The sequence below is a fragment of the Vitis riparia genome, chromosome 7 (assembly GCF_004353265.1).
Source record: "Vitis riparia cultivar Riparia Gloire de Montpellier isolate 1030 chromosome 7, EGFV_Vit.rip_1.0, whole genome shotgun sequence".
Lineage (NCBI taxonomy): Eukaryota > Viridiplantae > Streptophyta > Magnoliopsida > Vitales > Vitaceae > Vitis > Vitis riparia.
This window is the reverse complement of record NC_048437.1, coordinates 28,240,699-28,263,772: the sequence shown is the minus strand read 5'-3', so window position 1 is coordinate 28,263,772 and position 23,074 is coordinate 28,240,699. Positions and strand designations below refer to the sequence as shown.

General features: G+C 36.8%; 2 protein-coding genes across 3 annotated transcripts; one reads left to right on the top strand and one right to left on the bottom strand.

Moving 5' to 3' along the window:
• The first annotated feature begins 2,192 nt into the window (after positions 1-2,192).
• Positions 2,193-4,014, top strand: LOC117919177 (protein SLOW WALKER 1). Its single transcript, XM_034836291.1, has one exon. It carries the CDS (start codon positions 2,230-2,232, stop codon positions 3,814-3,816), a length of 1,587 nt encoding a protein of 528 aa, XP_034692182.1. The 5' UTR covers positions 2,193-2,229; the 3' UTR covers positions 3,817-4,014.
• A 6,437-nt stretch (positions 4,015-10,451) lies between these two features.
• On the bottom strand, positions 10,452-22,536 carry LOC117918392 (sister-chromatid cohesion protein 3). 2 transcript variants are annotated; one of them, XM_034835011.1, is made up of 22 exons: positions 22,308-22,536; positions 22,021-22,222; positions 21,181-21,293; positions 20,824-20,916; positions 20,422-20,585; positions 20,088-20,324; positions 19,846-19,990; positions 19,572-19,750; positions 19,351-19,496; positions 19,142-19,269; positions 18,103-18,276; positions 17,473-17,634; positions 17,183-17,383; positions 16,967-17,104; positions 16,669-16,872; positions 16,427-16,571; positions 15,475-15,581; positions 15,047-15,184; positions 13,947-14,212; positions 13,726-13,850; positions 12,174-12,494; positions 10,452-11,071 (listed from the first exon to the last, which is right to left on the bottom strand). In XM_034835011.1, exons 1-22 carry the CDS (start codon positions 22,350-22,352, stop codon positions 11,058-11,060), a joined length of 3,447 nt encoding a protein of 1,148 aa, XP_034690902.1. In that variant the 5' UTR covers positions 22,353-22,536; the 3' UTR covers positions 10,452-11,057. The 2 variants fall into 2 exon arrangements, with proteins under 2 accessions (XP_034690902.1, XP_034690903.1); XM_034835012.1 differs by having other exon boundaries at positions 12,174-12,482; positions 22,308-22,531.
• Positions 22,537-23,074: the final 538 nt, after the last annotated feature.

The window sequence follows — 23,074 nt, the reverse complement described above, 5'->3', positions numbered from 1 at the left end:
TGGCTCAACACCCAACCTTTTTCAACTTAAAACTTTTTAACACAAGTTTGAAAATCATTTAACACAAGGTTTTAGTTGAAAACATGAAATCATTTAATTCTTAAGATATTTAAAACAATATTACTCTTGGATGATTTTGGTGCATAAATGAATAATGAAATGCATGAAAGTCCTAGTGCACTAACAACCTTACAAAGAGATCTTATGAAACTTGGATCTTGAAAAACTCTTCTCTTTGAGGTGGTCTTCTTCTTCATGATTTCTCTTTGGCATGATTTGTCTTTGTGATTGCCTCTTTGGAAATCGTATTGCCTAATCACACTTGAAATATGATCATTAGTTTTAAACCTTGTTTTGTTATCATCAAAATCAAGATTAACCAAACTATAACTATAAACTTAAGCATAATTAAGTTATTTGTTAATGAAGTTCAAGTAAATTTTTTTACTATGAACTTAACTATAGTTAAGTTATTTGTTAATGCAATTTAACCATTATTAAGTTTAAGTGAAGATTCCGACTGTGAACTTAACCATAATTAAGTTATTTGTTAATACAACTCAACTATCGTTAAGTTAAGTGAAGAATTTGACTGTGAACTTAACCATAGTTAAGTTATTTGTTAATACAACTCAACCACTGTTAAATTTAGGTGAAGATTCTGACTGTAAACTTAACCATAGTTAAGTTCTTTGTTAATGTAACTCAACCACTGTTAAATTCAAGTGAAAATTTTGACTGTGAACTTAACCACATTTAAGTTATTTGTTCATGCAACTCAATCATTGTTAAGTTCAGCTAAAAATTCTAACTATGAACTTAATTATAGTTAAGTTCTTTGTTAATGCAAATCAAACTATAGTTAAGTTCGGGTTAATGCAATGACTGTCAACCTAACCATAGTTAAATTTAACCAATTAATTTATATGATAAAACTAAGGTGGTGTTTGTTTTTTAGTTGAATAGAAAAATCCAAATATTTTGGTTTTTTCTATTCAACCAAAAAAACAAACACTACCTAAAATATTAACTTAAAATTCCAATCCATCATTCAAAAAAATTGCTTTAAGCATATACAAAAAATTGCAATCCACAAAAAAAAAAAAAAAAAAAAAATGTCAATACATGACTAAATCATCCCCAAAAATGAAATTTTATGGTAACATTATTAAAATGATTGATGAACCGGTTGTAAAGCGAATTCTTGGATGTTGATATTGCTCTCAACAATATTGACACAACTATGTTCAATTCTATGATGTAATGGGATTGGTCATTTGCATGTTTTTCTATTATGTCTATAATCACCACATCTACCACAGCATCTTGTGGGCTTAACCTCTCTACTTGAATGAATTCTCTTATTTTTTGGTATTCCTGCTGGTCATCGACTTTTTGGAGGTAGTACAATTCTACAACGAATGTCTTTCAGAATTACTCTATCTTTGTTATTTCTAGTAGGATATATAGACTCTGAGTATGAAGATATGAAAATATAAGTGATGGTGGAATCTATGTTTTTTACCTACAATTGTGAAGTGAGGTTTTAAATTTTAAGGAGACATAAAGAAATAAAACGATAAGATAAAAAAGAAATTGTTGATTGTTTACATTTTTAACATCTTTTCTGACCAAGAATAAAGAATAAATGAAACAATTGCGAGAAATTAAACTTTTTCTTTGCAGGAAAACAAAGAGAATGAGCAACCAGATGATCGAATAAAAAAATAAAAACCTAATCTACTATAAATTAGAGGGAAAAGTAAAGTTGTATTGGAAGGAAAAAAAGAAAAAAAAAAAAAAAGGTATTTTTATAGGGTTTTTGAAGGAAATATGAGTTTTTTTGTTTTGGGGACCAAAAGAAGATAATGAAGTACAACAAAAAGATGAGAATTTTTTAACGGTTTCTAAAGGAAAATATGAGGAGTCGTTCTATAAATGAAGCCAAAGAGGAGAAATTGTAAGTGTTTGAAGGAAATAAAATAAGAGGTATTTTTGTTTCAACCGAATATTTTTTTTTTTACCTTTTAAGGGATGAGTTAATTTTACAAATATGGGTTTATTTTGACCCCTTCTAACTAAAGAATCCCAAAAGAAAAAGCCCGATTAAAAAAAGGCCCGATTCAAATGGCCGGGAGCCCTAAAAGCCCATCCAACAAACAGCTGTAAAACCCTAAACATAAACCCTAAAGACCTGAACTTCCGTCGGAGCTGGGTGGAGGTGCTTCAATGGCGGAACCTCAACAAGCACTCTCCAGGACCTTCCCAGTGAAGCCTAAACTCAAAGCAAAATCCAAAAAACCCTCTAAAACCCCAGAATCCAAGTACTGGTCGTCCTTCAAATCTCACACCATTCCCAATCTCATCTCTTCCATAACCTCTTTATCATTCTCTCCGGCGACCCCTCACCACTTCGCCGCCGCCTACTCCACCTCCCTCACCCTCTTCAACTCCAAAACTCTCGAACCCATCTCCTCCATCTCCTCCTTCAAAGACGTCGTTTCATGCGCCTCCTTCCGCTCCGATGGCCTCCTCATCGCCGCCTCTGATCACTCCGGCCTTGTCCAGGTCTTCGACGTCAAGACCCGAACAGCTCTTCGAAAGCTCCGCGGTCACACTCGGCCGGTTCGACTCGTTCGGTACCCGCGTTCCGATAAGCTCCACTTGTTCTCCGGGGGCGACGATGCAGTGGTCAAGTACTGGGATGTTGCTGCCGAGTCAGGAGTTGTGGAGTTCCGGGGCCACAAGGATTATGTCCGCTGCGGAGATGGGTCACCGGCGAGTTCTGAGTTGTTTGCCACGGGGTCGTATGATCATACGGTTAAGGTTTGGGATGTTAGAGTTTCGAATTCGGATGCAGCGATGAAGATAAATCATGGGAAACCGGTGGAAGATGTGATCTTCTTGCCGTCCGGTGGGTTAATTGCAACCGCCGGAGGAAATTGTGTGAAGATTTGGGATGTGATTGGAGGAGGGAAGTTGTTGTATTCAATGGAGAATCATAACAAGACTGTTACCTCAATTTGTGTGGGTAAGATTGGGAGGGATGGTGGTGAGGGTTCAGAACAATATAGGGTTTTGAGCGTGGGGCTGGATGGGTATATGAAGGTTTTTGATTACTCTAAGTTCAAGATAACTCATTCGATGAGGTTCCCAGCACCGCTTTTATCAATTGGGTTCTCGCCTGATTGTGCAACGCGGGCAATTGGTACTTCAAATGGGGTTATATTTGCTGGGAAGAGGAAGGTGAAGGGGGAAGTTGAGAGTGGCTTGAGGGAGTTTCCAAGTTTGGGTTTGATGGAGGAACCACAGAGACGGGTACTGAGGCCCTCTTATTTTCGATATTTCCATAGGAGCCAAGGAGAGAAACCTTCTGAGGGGGATTACCTCATTACAAGGCCAAAGAAAGTGAAAATCGCAGAGCATGATAAGTTGTTGAAGAAGTTTAGGCATAAGGATGCTTTTGTGTCTGCCTTAAGTGGGAAGAACCCTGAAAATGTGGTGGCTGTGATGGAGGAATTGGTAGCAAGGAAGAAGTTGTTGAAATGTGTTTCGAATTTGGATACAGAGGAGCTTGGGTTACTTCTGGCATTCTTGCATAGGCATTCAACTGTGCCAAGATATGCAAGTTTGTTAATGGGGTTGACAAAGAAAGTAGTTCAGATGCGAGCTGAAGACATTATAGCTTCTGATGTCTTGAAGGGCCATATAAGAAACCTGAAGCGGTCAGTTGAGGAGGAGGTTAGGATACAACAATCCTTGCAAGAGATACAAGGTATAATTTCTCCTTTACTGAGGATTGCTGGAAGAAGATAAATATGGTAGCTTTTCTATACCTGACTCAGTTTCTTTTGTGATAGAGAAGTTTTGCAATGTTGTGTCATCAGAATTTAATCTATGTTTCCGTTGACATTCCTTTCAATGTTTGGAAGGAATTTGTGCCATTATGTTTCATGGTTATCATAATTTGCAATTTTTTTTTTTAATGAAATTTATAGATTTCATTTTTCACAATTTGCAAACATACTTCAGTAACCAGGTGTGGTCTGTTCTTATACTGCCTCTGCTTTCTTATTAGGATTTACTCCATTTTTTCATTGTTATGTGGAGATACGCAATTGCTAGTTCTATGTCTGGAAAGACCTAGATTATGTTTTGTTGGCAGAATCAAGATTTGGAAGGCTACTGCACATTTTGAATAGGTTTCAGCTGTTTTGCACTTCCAAATGCTTACCAGGAGATGTCTTAACTTTCCTACATTTCCATTATTTGACCATCCTTGCATTATTTTAACAATGGGTTACGGTCCACCCCTCATTTTTTGTAGATCTACCATTTTGCCGTTCTCCAATGGTTTCAAGTAGCTTTGAAACGCTCTAGAACCTTGAGGTGCCCAAAGGTACTTGGAGCAACTTTGAAATGCTTGGAACAGCTTGGATGTGCTTTACATGCTTGGACATGGTTGATGAGCCTGATGTGTTTATTCGGATCTGACATTAAACATGTATGAAAAGAGGACACCCTTAGTACTTATGAATAGGGGACCTCATAACCTAGTGTAACAATCTCAAGGAGTTGAGAAATGCCATGTATAGTAAAGCCTCCTAGAGTTAGTACACTGTACACTTGCTCTCTTTAAACATTATCTTCCTACTTTCATAATTGCTTGAGTTAGGTTAACTTGGGTGCTTAAAGTTTGAGGTTCCTAAGTGTCACACAAATTTTGAAGGAAGGTCTTGGTCTATGACAAGTGATATTAGATCCAAAGTTATGAAGGAATTTGTAACTAATGAAGAGAGGAAGCCAACAAGTTTGTATGGCTTCAAAATAGATAAGAAAGCTCTTAATGAGCTACCTCCTAATAGAAAATTTTGTGCCATTGGAAATGGGAAGTGAGAGATATCGTGAGATGTTCTTCAAGGTGTGGAGGCACACCTTGTTAAGGTAGAGGTAGCAATGGCCAATACCAAGGAACAACTTGACATGGTGGACTTGGGCTTAGAGCATGACATTGATTGCTCAAGGAGAATATGTTGAAGTCAACCTAGATTCCAATATAAGGTATGTGAAGAGTTGTCATCCTTCCAAGTTTAGATGTTAAAGATGTTTGCTAGTTTTGAAACTTGCAATTGAGAGGTTTGCTAAGACATGATATTTTCAAGAAATTAATAGCCGGGGGAGTTGTTTTAAGTGCCTTTAATATGTTCTCCTATTTTAACTATAAAAAAAGAAAAGAAAAAAAAAGCCAAGGAGTTGTTGTCATATGAAAAGGAGCACCCAAGATGGAGGCTCTTAGGTCTTATGTCTTTGATGTCAAAAGGGATGCCAATGAGCTTGACAACTACTTAAGGCATATGGGATGTTGCTTTGAGGCAATGATGCTCATAGATGAGCAAATCAAGTTATGAACTGCTACTCTTATCTATTTGATACTCTTATTTTGTGGTGGTGTGGAAGGTATTGAAATGTAGAAAAAGGCATGTGCAGTATAGACACTTGGGATGATTTCGAGAGAGAAATCAAAAAGCAACTCTCCTTTGAGGATGTAGCCTACATACCTCGATGAAGCATGAAGATGCTGAAGCATATCAGGTTTATTTGGGATTATGTAGAGTTCATACATGTCAAAGATCCCAAATATGTCAAAGGAAGAATATCTCTTTAATTTTTTATGTAACCTATAAGGTTAGGCTTGTTGTGGAGGATCTTGTTCTTGCCATTATGGTTGTTGAGTTCTTAGTGGACTAGATGAGAGGTGACTATCCAAACAAAAAATATTTGAAGATGTTAATATTTGTGGAAAACGTCATTGTCGGGAAGCCTATGGATGCCATGATCAACATTGATGCTACTCACAACTTTATCTTAGTGGAAGAAGCTAAATGATTGGGGTTGAAGCATAGCTTTAAAAGGCACGCTTAAAGCGCACCTAGGCTCAAGGCACAACCATTCCCCAATTATAGTGTCTTGCTTGCCAAGGCATGCGCCTTATTGAAGGGCGTGCTTTGTCAAATTTACTCTTCCTTTTTAAACTTTTTTATTCTTAACATTTCTAATCATATATTGGAATTTATTTAATTTCATTACTTTTTTATTGAATGCTTCTTTTAGATGTTTGGAATCTAATTTTTTTTTTATTAATTGGATTAAATTTTGAATCATATTTTATAAAATAGATATGCATATGAGGTTGCACTTCACTTCACTTAGGCGAGCACCTTATGTTGTGCCTTGTGCCTTAGTTGTAGGAGACTTTTGCGCCTTAGGTGCGCCTTACTTATGCCTTTTAAAACTATGGGTTGAAGATCACCAAGGAGCCAAGATGGCTCAAGGTTGTTAACTTGGAGCCAAGACTACTGCATAGCATAGCTCAAAGGGTCAAGTTGTGCATCGAATCATGGGGGTGGTTGGGTTTTGACATTACCATTGTTCCTTTGGATGACTACAAGGTGGTTCTTGCCCTAGGCTTCTTAGGGAAAGCTAAAGTAGTGCCATATCTTTCTACACACAATGCCATCTTAGTAGGGGATGTGTCATGTATGGTTCCTATGGTGACATAAACTAAGATTGATATTGCAATCATCCTTGACACATAATAAGATACCTAGTTAGACTCCAAGGTGAGATAGCCATCCATACTTTGATGAAAGCCCGTACCTAAGATTGGTCAAAGAAATGAGTTGGACTTGGAGATAAGGCCACAAACTATGACTTCAAGTAACACAAGGTGTTATCAAGCCTTATGAAGAGCTACAACATCAAAAATTTTTGAGGAAGAAACAAGGAGACTCCAAAAAAGCACCTAGAAGGGCAGTCACATGCTACAAGCCCAAGCCAAAAGATACAGTGGTATAATGCATCCCTCAGCAATGGGGAACTATTCCTACAATTGAATACTTGGTCAAGTGGAAATGAACTTAAAAGAACATAGCTAGTTGGAAGTTAGTCAAAGCATTGTGGCACTACCAAGAATAATTCACAGGTTCCATACAAAAGCATTGATAAACTAGGTAGGGGGAGAGTCACTTGTCCTTAGTTTTGTGTAGATCTATAAAGACAAAGAGCCTTTCCAACAAATTTGTAGACAGATAACCAAAGAAAGAAGATAGGGCCTTTATGAAAAATAAGAAGAAGAGTTAAGATCTTGTCCCAATTGAATTGCAAGGGATGACCTATACAAATAGATAAATGAGAACTCAAGGCTAGAGGCTACTGATATTTTAATAACCACTTAAATAGATTACTAAAACAAAAAATGAAGCAAAAGGTTAGCGGTAGTCGAGTTTAGTAATTGGGCTTCATTCAAAGAAACTATGTTGAGGCAAAAATCAAGAAATCTAGTTAAAAGAGGGGTAAAAATACTAAATTCTTCCATAAAATGACCTATGCATGGAGAAGAAACGCTTTGTCCAAAGTTAAGAGTGAATAGGAAATGGCCTAGGGTTTTCCAAAATCTCCTATCCAAAGTGGGGGATTAGAGACCTAATATTAGCAAGATGACCTTCAAAGCCTTTGGAAGTGAGGTGCTAGAAAATTAGAGGTTCCTTTTTTGGAGGAAGAAGTTTTACCCGCTTTGTCTAGTTTGTGTGGGGATAAAGCTCCAAGGTTAGATGGTTTCAATGTGGCATTTTGGAAGTTGAGCTAGGACTTGGTAAAATATGAGGTGATGGGTTTCTTAAGTTCTTTGATAATGGCTCCTTCAAGAAAAGAGTAGATACCATTTTCTTGGTTTTAGTCCCAAATAAAGGTGGAGCTAAGAACTTGAATGATTTTAGGCCTATTAACTTAGTTAGGGGGTTGTATAAGCTCTTGGCCGAAGTCCTAGCTAATAGGCTTAAAAAGGTGACGAGGGAAGTGGTTTTAGTTCACTAGCATGTTTTCATGAGGGTAGGCAAATTTTGACATGGTTCTCATTCAATGAGGTCCTAGATTCAAGGCTAAAGAGCTCCAATAGTGGGGTTATTTGCAAGTTGGACATTGAAAAGACGTAAGATAATGAAAATTGGGACTTCTTGTTAGTGGCATTAGATAAAATGGGCTTTGGTCATATGTGGGTAAGATGGATCAACTGCCACATATCTATGATGAAATTCCTTGTTTCAATCAACAAGGTCCCGATCGATTTTTTCCAAAGCTCTAGGATTGAAGTAAGGAGACCCTTTTCCCCCTACATTTCCATTTTGGTAATGGAGGCACTTAGTTGGATTTTGAGGAGGGCTAGAGAGGGTGGCTTCATTTCAGGCTTCAAAGTAGGAAGAAAATGGAAGTGTTCCATTTTTTGTTTGCTAATGATACCCTAATTTTCTATGATGCTAGTAAAAAGCATTTGTAGCATCTGGTTTGAAGCAATATCCAACTTGAAAATAACCATGAAGAAAATTGTATTAACATTAGTAGGGAAAGTTGCATATGTGGAGAGACTAGCTTTAGTGTTGGGTTGTGGGGTTGATAATTTAGCCGCTATATACTTGGGCCTTCCTTTGGGAACTCCTTACAAATCAATGAGGCTATAGGATTTGGTGGAAAAGGAATTTCAGAGAAAGCTTGTCTTGTGTAAGGGACAATGCCTTTCAAAGGGAGGGAGATTTACCTTGATTAAGAGCATGTTGTCAAGCTTACCAATTATTTTCATGTCTATTTTTCAGTCTTAGAAATGTGAGCTTAAGATTGGAGCAGATGCAAAGGGACTTCCTTGGGGTAAGAGAGGGCTTGAGAGAAAGCCTAATTTGGTTAATTGGTTTATTGTTCGATTGGACAAGAAGAATGAAGGTCTTGGCATTGGAAGTCTTCATGCTCTTAACAAGGCTTTCCTTGGCAAATGAAGTTGGAAATACATCATTGAGAGGAAGTCCCTTTGAAAACATGTCATAGAGGAAACATTTGGGGTAGATGAATGGGTATGGTCTTCGAGGGTAGTGAGGGATGGCTATGGGGTGGGGTTGTGGAAGGTTATTAGAATCAAGTGGGAGGTCTTTGGAAATAGATTTCACTTCATTTGTTAATGGCAAGAAGGTGAAATTCCAGAAAGATAGATTGTGCAAAGAGTGTGCTCTAGAAGAGTCCTTCCCGGTTTTATGTCCTACAACCATTGCTAAAGACTCTTGGGTAGTAGAGGGGTGGGAATAGGTTATTAGGGAGGGGGGCTTGTTGTGCAGTCCCTGCTTTCATAGAGGCCTTTCTTTGGATACCGTAATCAAGCTCAATTAGAAGAGATGAGGAGGATAGGGTTTGAAAGGAAACCAAGAGTGACAGGCTATCTGTTAAATCTTTCTACTCATCCTTAGCCTAAGGAAGAAGTGAGCTTTTTCTCACAAGCATAGTTTGGAACTCATGGGTGCCAATGAAAGTGGATTTCTTCACTTAAGAAGCTGTCTGGAAAAGGATTTTAACACTTGATAAACGTAGGAGGGGATGGAGTATTCCAAATAGATGCTTGTGTAAATTGGAATAGTCAGTTGATTACATGCTCCTTCACTGTTCCAAAGCGAGAATCTTATGTCAAATGATTTTTTCTTTGGTTGGATTTGCCTAGGTGATGCACTCCTCTGTAATAGGAACTCTTTGCCATGGTTCCTTTGAGGAAAATGCAGAAGAAGTTTTGGAGGACCTTGCCTTTGTGTTTGTTTTGGACTTGAGAAATAGGTCATTCAAAGATGCAGAACAAAAGGATTGAGCAATCAAATCTTCCTTTATGTATCTTTTTGTTTTGGGTTAGTGTACATAAATGATTATTCTATGACTTTAATAGACTTTGTAGATTGATTGAGTTCCAAGATTCGAGAGGGGATGTTTTTTGTTTTTCTTTTTGCTTGCCTGGTGGTGCTATTTGTGTTGTGTGTACTTTAGTGTGCCATATTTCAAGCATTTGTAATATACTTTCTTGTTTCACCTTTAAAAAAAAGAGAGAAAAATTGGTCCAAAGTAAATAAATATATTCTGGATTGCATGAATTGGGTTGTTTGTTGAATAAGTTACTTGTATTGATCCAAGCTTAATAAGTGAGTCTGGATTATGTTCAAGTAAAACCCGCTTAATATTCAGGTAGAGGTTGTGTAGTTATTGCCGGGATCCCCTCTGAGTAAACCCACTTAATTCTTAGTGTATAGCCATCGTATGAGTAAAATCTAGTCAATTTCCAGATGTTGGCAATGGAAGTATTAAAGTGATTGTTTTAATATTTCCCTTTCATGAGAAGGGTCGGAATGCTGCAGGTCCAGACTAACTTCTCTAATGGACTGCATGACTTAGAATTTGTTTGGTAGTGATTATAGAAAGTGTTTTTAATTTATGTAGTACTTAAATTTTTTTAAAATCAAAGTAGTTGTTTTCAAATGTAAAGTGTTATAAATACTTGTTAGAATCACTACCATATAAGCTCTTAAAACCATACACCCAAATTTCTTCACAGATCCGTGAGTTCATCTTGGAAGCCATACAGTTCATACTTTTTGCGAAGGACGTGTGTCCAATTTCAGTTACATGGGAGTATTAACTATTCAACTCAGTGACTAGCTCCAAATGCACGACAGGCTGTACCTATCCTTAGAGGACCGACCATATGTCTACTCTCAACCTGACCTTTTCTGGTCTTTTGACTCGAGGGCTTGCACCTCCATAAGACCACCCACTCACTTTCTGGAAGGCAGACTCTGTAAGGTCCTGGGTAATTCACTGACCATGTGAGGTTTAACAGGGTTCATGCAAAGAAGACAAGTAGATGGATGGCAAATGGACATTGAGCAGATAATATACACCTGAAAGTCGACTACAATTACAGACGTTCTCTTTCAAATTCAACAGGATACAAGCTCTACCACTACACCTGAAACTTTCCTAATGTTATATATTTTCACAAATTTAAGGAAACATATCAGCTCCCCCAGTAGGAAACCTTTTCCTCAATTTATGTGACATATACATGGTGTGACATCAAGTAGGTTCATGGAGATGCCATGAGCCCAGCATCTGTAGGTTCACGCTTTTACTGTATAAAGGATGAGGGTGGGCTTCAGCTCTGTAGAACTACTTGATCATACGCAGATTAAAACTGAACAGCACTAGCTGGAGGCCCCTGCAAAAATGAAAACTAGATAGTAATCTTGGCAGAATTATATTTATAAAGAAAATCATAACATGAGATGAGCAGAAGAGCAAAACAAAAGCTTGCCGTTAATGTGGTATCCTGAAAAATTTGCTAACTTGCAGTATACATCAGTCATTTTCCATCTACAACTAAAATAATAAAATTGATTTTAAACTCTGAATTCAAAGGATTTATAGAACGGAGTGGTATTAAGTTTTTTGACAAAATGCAATCACCCTTGCTCAATCAGTCCTAAACTACCAAATCAGTATAGAATGTGTGAATAAATCAAGTTGATTGGGAGCAGTTTTGACAGTTCCCAATTGTCAAATCAGGCAAATGACACAACGATGCCAGAAGTTCATGGTGATTGTAAATATCAAATCAGTGAAGCATCAGTGGCTCATCAAAGGGAACTAATTGAGGAAACCTGACGTCCCAATAATGCCAGAAATTAATGGTCATTGTAAATATCATCTCATGCAATGAATGGTAGTGATATTAGGTATTCATCCAAGGAAATTAATTGAAAGAAATTGATATTTCAACAAACGACAATATTTCCCACATTTTCAGGAACACTCAGGGAACACCTGAACAAATGATTAAGCATATTCCATATATTCAATGGTTTTGGATAATTCAGCAAGGTTTTTCTTCCATTTAGGTGGGTGGAGAGACTAATAATACATTGGGTGCATTTCCCATTTGGAACCCACTTCCTTTTTTTCCTTTTCCATCAGAAACAACCCACTTTTTTTTGGAGGGGATAAGCAGAAACGATAAACCCACTGCGTCAAGAACTTGATTTGATTTATGCTCCATAGGACATTTCGCAAACAGTATTAGTTGATTTAGTCAATTATGATATATTAGTGATATGACAGTGATTCCCCAAAAGGTCTGTTGTGATGCACTTAAGTTTGACCCGGGAAAAGTCTCAGTTATGAATAGAAGCTAATTTTAAACCGCATTTTATCGTTTGACACAAGCACACCGCACATGAACTGGTAGAATGGCACCAAATCCTATGTCTTAACCGAAGAAATGATTTTTAAAACAATCCTTGCAGAGAGTAAAGGCAATGTACCTGATGTTCTGGAAGCGGCTATAGCATTTGTTGCTCTTCCAGAATCTCCAGGCTTTGTCGGGCCTTTGTTTTCCTCTCTTGAAACTCTCAATGACCTCAACTTGGCTGATGATCTAATAGACTGTATCAAAGGAGCTTCCTCCTCTTCCTCTTCCCCTTGCCTCTCTTCATCATCTCGAGCATCATCATCTGATGCACTAATTGAATCTTCTTCACTTGAACTGTGATCATCAAAGAGTTTTTTGCCCTGTATATTACGCCGTTTGCGTGGGCGACCTCGGCGTCTTACAGAAGTACCTTCTTTTTCATCTGCAACCGAAACTACATCAGCAGTGATGTTACAACATAGAGTTCAAATTTAGTTTAGACCTTATAATCTTCTGCATGATAAGAAAGAGGCAAAAAAATTTAATCAAACCATTAGGTTAATATTGACTAACAATGAAATTAATTAAAGAGGTACTGTTTTCACCGTTTCTAGGCATTTCTAATACAAGCTTTTATTTACCTATCAAAAAATAAATAATTAAGGAATAGCTATGCTAGAATGAGCTGCAGTGAAACAAATTGCAAGTACATGCATCACAAACAACATGGTTAATCACCAAAAGCACACTAGATCCCTAGACAAGTCATCTCTTAAGAAAATACTACTCTATTTCCACCACCATCAAATGCAAAGAACATTGCCATAGATGGCTTTCTTAGTTGATATTCTTTTTGTTATCAACTGGTCATTGTCATCACTGATGTTGATGGATGGTAAACAAACCAAAAAGAGAAGAAAAAGAGGCAAGAGATAAAAATAAGGAAGAGTCCTCCAGGATAAGTACAAGCAATACCAACATAACTATAACCAGAAAGTCCTGGCAAAAGAAAACAAGATATTGCCGCTGATGCCGCCATGATCTTGTAGAAACCAGTTCATACTCTGTTTGCTAATGAAAAAAGCATTTAGTACCCTGCCAAAGAATGTTTCATATACAGAAAAGAAGCATTCTTTATCCTGGAAAGTTTTATGCCAAGAATCCCAGGGGAAAGAGCAATCTCCTTTTTGAATATTCCCAGGAAATCATGAACTTAATGATCCTTTTGTATGCCTCTTCATTATTTTAGTGCTTGCACTTTGAATGTTGCTGGCTAAAGGCCCATTCTTAGCACATTTTAAGAAGTGATGAAAAAGGGGAAATTGTGCTAGTTTTTGTGGTAGGTGGACAACCAAGGTGATGGATGTGATGCTTATTTTGGGGAAAAAAATAGTTAGGAAGCAACTTCTGCCTGCCGGTAAAAATTTTCAGAAGTTGGAGATATTGCAGACAACCAAGGAAATGGATGTGATCATGCTTGCTAAAAAACTTGTTTTTTAGCAAGCTAAAGCCTCTGACAACAAATTTTCTGCAAGGAAATGCTTTCCATGAAACAAATCACATGGAATGATAAGCAAAAGAAAATGAAGGAACAAAACAACATTGAAGAAAGCTCAATGAATCACCTACCATTGACCCAATGGAAATACTGGAAAGAAACATAAGAGTAAATTGGTTAGTGGTACCTTGGAATCCATCATTCTTTGAGTACTTCTCACGTAGGCTGTCAATAAACGTGTAATAAGGGCGCCATCCACTAGGATCTTCGTCTGTATTTACATTCTCCGTTCGTTTTTGAACATCCTTTAGACTACTTGCAAAGCAATTAAATATTAAGGTGTGCCTTCTTAAAACTATAAATTAGAATGCTTCTAGATGATAAAAACTGAAGAAGAGAAACTCTTACATTTCCAGGACATCAGATGTAGGAAGTCTGGATACAAAATGGAGTACAGCAATTTCCAAGAAAGAGAGCTGCTTTGGAGCATCTACAAAAGCATAATCAATACCATCCTTGACAATTCTTAAAATGTCCAATCGATGTTTGTTTCGAGCAGCACCCATGAATGTTGTAGAAAGCCGAGCAGCCAGATCTTTGCAATCTTTAACAGACTTGCTTGCCAAGGACGTGTCATCACTTCTGGAAAGCTCCACCAGATGGCGGTGGTAGGCCTGGTCAAACCCAATATAGAATGAAGTTAATATTCATCATAGATAAAAGGAAACCCTACAATGGTCAAAATATTTCAAGAACAAAACAAAAGTAAGACAATATTTTCCCAGTTCCTGTCCACAAATGGATCTCAAAACATGGAGATGAATGGAATTTGTTCTATCTAGCACAGTTCCAGATGGTTGCTACAAATCATGTTGACCAGATAGTCATGACTCATTCTAACAAATACAAAGGAACTATGAATCCATAGGTTGTGTTGAATGGGAGTTCAAAAAATAAAATAAGGGCAGCAGATTACAATCCCCTCCATAAGGTTTTTCGTAATCACACGGACCTCTGCTCTATTTCCAAGTAGTCATGGCTGTGCACAACCATGGCTGATGTTATTTTTAATTTCTTTTTGTTTTTTTGCTTTTAATTTTGTATTTTGAGATGGAGATGAAGATGTGCACTGGTCAAATCAGGTGGGAATGTTTGAAAAAGAGGAAGAAGATTAGAGCTTTTAGGAAGAAGAGAATTTGACAGTGTGTTTGGCTACAGCTATAATTAATCGGTATGAAAGTTAGAGATTCATAATATAATTGAAATAGAGGAGGGGTCCATGTGATTAGGCAAATTCTCAGGGGAGGAGAGAGTACTAGCCAAATCAAATAAAGAGCAACTTTCAACTAGGCATGCTGTCTTTTATCTATAAATATTGTTTAGCATTCCAATCAGCATGCAACTGATCATAATTTTAAATCACTAAAGTGCAAGCATGTGTGAAGGAGCAAGCAGAATAAGCATCTTTCCAAGTGCAGTTCTCCAATCTCAAGAATCTTAAGTCTTACCCTTCTCAATGCTTCTAGAAAGATATTGGGGACATCATCATCTTTTTTCTTCAGAACAGCTATCAGATTCTTAACAATCTCTGCTATGCTTGTTCCATGCATCACAAAATGAGAAATGATCTCTGGACCAAGATACTCCTGCATTAACAATGGCCAGGATATGGAATAATTATCATCCAGTAATTGGAAATTAAAGAAAAAGTAGCTAGTCCATGCATTCACGGTCTTGACTATTTTGGCATAGTTACAGGCAAAGTAATCAAATTCATAACAAAGAACTGCGACCCAACAGGTTGCATATGGTCTTCTAAGAGAAAAAAATATCTCAGCTAGACTGGATGATCACAACTCCAAAGAAAATACGTTTCTTTTGAGCAATAAAGGGTAATGATCACCAAAATTTACTACATAAGAAAATGCATATTCACCTTAGGAACCACATCAGTAGCAACCAACATTGCAGCAGCAATCATGACTGCATCCCTATTTGTCTCCTCGACATACTCTTGATTCACATCATCTTCTTCTGTCTCATCTGTTAGATATGCATTAAAAGATGAAATTCAAGGTTAAAAAAGATTGACATCTGAGAGAGGAACACGAATGCTAATCATGTTTAAGTGTCAATTAACACAGAATCAGTGGGCCCTGATACAAGCTCCTTGTTGATGTATACTACAGCATGCAAAATAATATATAAAACAGTAAAATCACTGAAAATAGAAATTAAAGCAGGAAGAATAGTAGCAAGATAATAACTTATGCAACTTATATATTAAGATGATCTAAAAGTTCATCCCGCAAGTGAAGATAAATCACTTTATTGCACAGGAATTGGGAATAGAATATCTCACAGCCAGGACTATTCTGGCTATTGCTTTTCATTTTATTGTGATTGCAACTATAAGTCCATATCAGATCCTGCTGATATGTACCGCCTAACGCAAATAAGAATGATCAGTAGCTTACTTCACAATATGGATATATTGTGTTCTGAATAGTAACATGGTTCCATTTCATTTGCCTGAAGATAGAACCAGTACAGTGGCAGGTATGCAGGTGCTCGACATACAAGTTCCAATGTCCTCAACTACAAAGCTCTTAGGTCAAAGTTAACCTAACCAGACAACCACAATTACCATTAAGATGGCTTTCTGGTGAACACAACCACCAATAACACCCAAACATATGGAAACTCTTGACAGTGAGCTTTCAAATATGTGATTACTTTTTATTTATTAGCGAAATGCCAACATAGCCATTCTAAAGGTCATAAATGAAGAAACAGAAAATTATCAGCGTCCCAGTCTTAAAGATGACCAGTGAATAGAATATCACACATTTTAAATAAAGAAATGTAAAAAGAAAGAGTCAAGTCACCTGAAATATTGAGTTGTTGCTCACAAAGTTTCCAGAACTTTTGAAGAACAGATGAATCTGGACAATACCCTAAACTTTCCAGTTTGGTTGAAGAAAATTTTGTCTTTTTGAAAAGACACCAAACTTGTGCAAGTATGATACACACCTAGGGCATAGCACAAAACAGAAGAAATTTCAATCACATGCTTTATTAAGACAAGTAAGATGAAGTTGTAGTTCATAAATCAGTGCAAAATGCTTACTCTGCAAGCTGGCTGATTTGCACGTTTACCCTCCTCTTGAACTTCAGTGTGGGCGTGAAGAAAGTGCTCAAGTTGCTCAAACAAGGTAGTGCGCTTTGATAAAAGAGATGATAAAGATTCTTCAGAGACAGTGTCACTATTTATGATAGCATGCAGGCACCAGGCTACGTGCAAAGACATGTTGTGAAGCAGAAAGCTGACAACCTGAGTAAATGTGACAGCTACCATAAGCAAAATGCAAGGAGAAACAGAGTAAAAAACAAGAATGTGATTCTTATCGTAGCTTTCATTTTCCCACCTCATCATCCATGCTTTTGGAACTTTTAAGAATCATGACCATATCTTCATATAAACTTTCAATGGGTACAGATCTCGACAATTGAAGTTCATATAACCTTTTCAAATTTACAAGAAGGGAGTATTCGTCATCACCATCCTGCAGTCTTAAACATGTTATTTCACATCCTTTATCTTTAGCTAACAAACAAGAAAAAGAGAGGTGCATAAGATATACCGCAACTTCTTTTATTGCAGTTTTAAGCTTAGCAATAAGCTCATCCTCAAGTTCCTTCAGCTTATTTTGGGCAAAATCTTTCAGTTCTCCTTGACATTCGCTGGAACAAAAGTTAATAGCCTTCACACAAGATCTCAAAGCATCCTTCTCACCATGTTTAAAAAATGCCTCCCTCATGAGCTGAAGAAGGGTCTTGAAATTCTGAAAGAGCAATTGTATATGAATTTATTTTGTCGCTAGGTTATGAACCGTGATGAAAAACTTTACACAGATGAAATTTGGTAACCCACCTGCTCCTGTCTCTTCAGGGAGTAAAGCTCAAGGTTCATGTGCAAAATAATTTCAATCAATGATGGTACTTTTGCTTTATCAGCCATGAATTTGCGAAGAAGTTGTGAATAATTCTTCATCATGGCGACAGTTATGTCACGTCTGTTGTGTTCAAATATTTCCTGAATTTGAACAGAAACAGAATTCAAAAACTGAATTTTCTTCAGATATGGCAGTTGAACAAATATCATATTATCATCAAGATGATTGACAGGTAAAAAAAGAGCAGTCAAAATCTAAAGAAAGAATTTTTCATGCAGAAAAACACAAACAAGAATATGTACTAGCTAACCAGCACAAGCAGAATAATCATGAGATCTTGTGCATAAAATAGTGAACATCACTGGGAAAAGCTGCAATCTCCATTAATCATTTTTCCAAAAGCAGGTGAATCCAATACTAATACCTAAACACATACAATATAAATTGGACATTTCATTCACTTCAAAAATACTCTAGGCTTTGCCTATGCACCATAAGAAGTCATCAGAACTTTAGAGAACAAAATTAGAAAAAATGAGTTACATTAAATTAAAGATCTTCTGTGGTGAACGTGGAAAAAAGAAAGAATAAACAGAGGAATTCCTCACTTTTTGAGCTTTATTGTAATATTGTTTCCGATTATCAGTAGCAGGAACAATCCTCTCTCCTACAGCCTTTTTAACAGATGCACAAAGAAGTCGAATTAGGTTAGTTGCATCCTCATCAGTAAGTTCAATCAATGGATTCTCGTCCAAAAGCATGGAGATAATACACTTCCAATCCTGCAAGGAAATTATGACACGATATGAGCATGCACCTTACCAAATGTACCCTGTTTCTGATATCTATCTACCTCTCCAGTAAACAGACTTATTTACATATTTATTTGTTTTTTTTTTATCCCATACAGTAAAGAGGTCTGCCATAATGGCACTCATCTCTTCCCCCTCTCTCCACCACTTACAAGTTTCAGTTATGATGAGAGTCTTCAACTCCCTCTACCTTTTAAGTACTCAACCTGTTCCACTTATATCTACCTCACTGCAGAAGACCAACTCATAAAGGTGTTCTTGGAAAAACATTTTGAGTCAACATGAATGAAAATAGGAGCCACAAATATAATACTATATTTAACTATATTTGCAATCCAATTTCTCTTTAAATTAGAAAACCACATTGTCCAGAAACTTCTAAGAGTTAAGATTCAACAGGTTTGCAACAAGGGCAGGTTGAGTAGGGTCGATGAAGGCTAGCCCAAGCACAATGTTAGAATGGAATGCCAAAAAAAAAGTTTCAGAAATTATGATGCAAAGGCTTAAAATTAAACAAACAAGAATTAAGATCCCCAATCTTAATTCAGTAGTATTATGTATTCCTTAAACTATAAGCATTGGCATATCCAATGTGATATAAGTATGCTCTTATAACTCATATGCATATTATTAGGACAGGCCTCAGTCCGGGCCATGCTTCCCAATACCTCAAATCAAGCCTGCTAAACCTTAGGTCAGGCTAGAAAAGTTCTAACTTGTGCCCAGTCCCAAGTTTAAAAAACATCAACCCAAGCTCGCCCAAAGCTTATGGTAGAGCTTTGCAGGTTCAACTTGCCCAAGTTGCAGCTCTAATATTCAAGAAACAATAACATACTTTCATAGCATTCATGTACTCCCAAACATCATCAATGACATAGATACTAAGAATTGGATCTGCTGAAAATTCTCTCAGAATTTGCAACATTCGACCAAGATGAACCTCAGAAGAATCTCCATCATCACCTGAAAAGCAATCCCATGAGCATGAGTATGTTAGTTCTCAAAATCACAACAGGTTAAATAGAGTTCAAAGAAGGGCAAAACCTTTTGCGTGAGATTGGGAGCTATTAAATTTTTGAGCAATCAAGTGATCATACACTAGTGCTCCTATGGCATGTCTTATTTCTGTTGAATCGTCAATAAGCAAATCATACAAGGGACCTAAGTCATCATCAGCTAAAAGTTGATGTCTGCAAGGTACCATGAAAAAATTATTAAGATAATGAAAGAAAAAGCTACGCAAAAAGTTAACAACCAGCAGTTACCTTAGTAGTTGTTTTACAAGCCCTATGGCACAAACAGCCACAGAAACATCAATATCATCAGCAAGCTCAATCATGCGGTTAGAAAATCTTTCAGTAAAAAGGCCAAGAGAAGGCACATTATCATCCACGTCATAAAGATTTTGCAATGCAAGGATAGAAGCTTTTCTGACACCAGCACTCTTTAGATGCAATTAGAAGAAAAGGCACAAGTCAGGTTCGTGCATATGAGCAGTAAGAAAAAAAGGAATTTTATAACGCATTGAGAAGTAATTACTTTGTCATTCAATGTCCATCCAAGGTACTTTAAATATAAATCCTGCAAGAACAGTGATGGATATGATATAATCCATACACCCAGAGACTGTATGCATGACATTCTAATATCCTGATCAATATCACGATATCGATGCACAAATAACCTTCAAAAGAAACACATGGATAAGTTAGAGAGCTCTTGATGAAGACCAAGATGCTGCTGAAAGGATAGAAGTTTTTTATTAAGTTAAATAATCGTACCCGGTAAAAATTTTGCGCATCATCTCCTCTATTACTGTTATCTTTTCATGTGTTGTTGATAACCTTTTATTCAGTGACTCCACACGAGGTCCTTCCGTTCGTTTCTTCTTTTCAGCATTTAATTGTCTCTGAGTAGTTTCTCGTTGTGCACCAAGCATTTTAGCAACAGTGATGAAGGATGTCACAAGCTGGAGACCCATCAGAGAAGCAACTTGCCGATAAACTCTTGGAGGAGTGCTGAAATTCATGTGCACCAGGCAAATTCAACCAAAAGAAGCTACTTCAAAATTGTAAGAATTATGAACTGTCAAATGCATAACAATTAAGTACTAACCAGGACAGCGCAATTATGTAATCCACGCACTTATCAAACAGAACCTGATCAAACAATGGCCCATTTTGACACTCAATGACCAAATTGTCCCAGAATGATACAAGGTTATCTTTGAAGTTCTTGAACTCCTTCTTTTTTGAACTTTGATAATCTTCAGCTTCCCCCTAAATTCCATAAAAGTTAAGCTAAAACTGATACACAAACTTTTAATGACTTAATCTTTTAATGCATTGACTTAAGTCATCCGGTATGAAAATAATTTTTTTTTGATAGATAAAGAAGAAAATATATTACAAAGAGGTGCCAAAAGAGCGTGCGAACACATGATTAAAGAATTTAACACAAGATAAAAGTGTATGAAAAGAGAACAACGAAACAAATTTATTCAGCATTGGAGGATACTCTCCTAGCCAGGTTGACAAGAGCAACCACTACATCATCAACATCAGTCTCATCCAGGAGCTCTTCTCTGAGATGATATTTAGCTCCACATGCCTGTGTAATTGCAAGTTTCATCAGTTGCAATTCAGACCATAGAAGTGAAGTGTCAATTGCTAGCTACAGTTTTTAATAAAGAAAATAACTCAATATCCCAGTGAGATGGATATTAATGGACAATTAAACTGTAATATTTATTTGATAACCAGATTTCATTCTTCCATTATTTTGTGGGATATAGTTACTTGTATAGTTTTTCTTTTCTTTATGAAGAAGAAAACCATTTTTTGTCGATTTTTAAAGAAAAAAATGTCAGATTACCTCAAACAGCATCATTAAGAGTTCAACCATTGCAGGTTTTGGATCCTTTTCATATTGCTCAACCCAAAGCTTTACCACTTGAGGAATGAGTTTTCCATTTCCTTTGATAACCTCTGCAGAAATATGTACATAAATTTAATACCACTTTCCAAAATAAGGAAACCACCACCTCAAAGGGGATAGCACGATGTGATGGTGATAAACAAAGCATAGTAAAACCCCAAATATCTAGTTCAAAAGGAACTTAGAGCCATTAAATGTATACACAATGTCTATTACAATATCTTTTGAACATAAACTACTGCAATATGATCAATACATCTGATATATGCCCAGATGATAAGCCTAACATGCAACAATGTCATGAACATAAACTTCTCAGCTGTAACTTCTGTTGTTTTCTTCAATTTAGCTACTATACGATTCTAGATTCAGAAATCAGAGACATAAATGTAGTCTTATTTAGCAATCTAAGTTGATTCCTGTATGCAATTGGAGATACACCCAAGTTGCTAACTACAATAACAACTTGGTAATCAAAATCTGTGTCTGCAAACCTGTTGTTATCAGTTTGTTCCCATGAAAGTTCAATGCAAACAATCTAATACAATTTTCATAATCTTCCATCTAATTATGTCCACAATTTTAGTTCCTTCATTTCACAAGCGCACAAATGCATCTGTGCATATTTCCACTCAGGCCTACAGAGCCTTAAACTCCCAACTGCTCTGGGCAGCTACATGAATCCATTTAGACAATTCAGTTCAATCTAGATTCATAAACACCCAATAAAGGAAGGGAAAAAAAACCTCCAAACCAGGGAATTAGAAATTAACTTACCAATCAAGCTCTGGTCGAATTTCTTAGCCGCGGTAGAGGACCCTTCTGTTCGATTTCTCTTAGCCCTTGCGCGAGGTTCGACGAATTCATCGACGGATCCCTCTCGGTCCGCCTCACTAGGGCTCTGATCGCTGGGTTCGCTGGTCCTGTCTTGGCTCTGGTTCTCTCCGAATTTGGTCTTAGCAGGAACCCTAGCTCTCTTCTGTTTACTCAAAACAAATTAAAATCAACTCGAATTACATAGAGAAGACAAAGAATAAGGAGAAGACGAAAGAGAAGAAAGTAACCGAGCGGCGAGTGGTGATTTCGGAAGGTTGGGCTGCATCCTCCATGGCGAATGCTTCTGCAACCACCAAGCTTCCCCTAGAATTTTAGAGAGATAGAGAGAGAGAATTTTAGAGAGATAGAGAGAGAGAGAGAGAGAGAGTCTCCGTGCTCCCACAACTGGAAGATGTGCCCTAGAAAAATTTCGGAAAAATGAAGAAATCTCCCGCCAATTAACATATGGGATTCACGGTTTACATCCGTCTAAGCTTCCTGATAAAGCAGTTTGATGGTGCGTAAGCCTACGCCGGCAGTGCACCAGATCATTTCTCTTCACGGCTTACCGCTTGTGCTTGCGAGTTAAATAAAATTTAACGCGTAGCTAAGATAACTGATCTTATGGTTAAATAATTGTCAATCTTTTTTCCGTAACGAAAGTAATTTACAACTTTTTTTCTTTTAGATTCATCCTTGTGGCGATGAAGTCAAGTCTGCAAAAAACATTTTGTAGAACATTGCGCATTTGTGACGATTATTGCCTGCACATCATATTAAATTTTAATTAAACTAAAATATTTATTCCCTTATTTTGTTTAAATAAATATTTCAAAAAAAATGTACAAATCATCTAAAACCTTCCTATCATGATTAACAATACTCTCTTGTACGTTTAGGGACTGTTTAGGAATTATTTTTTATAACGGTTTTTCTATTTTCTATAATAAAAATATATCGTAAACACATTTAATAACAAAATACTATTTTCCATTTTTATTTTTTTTAAACATAA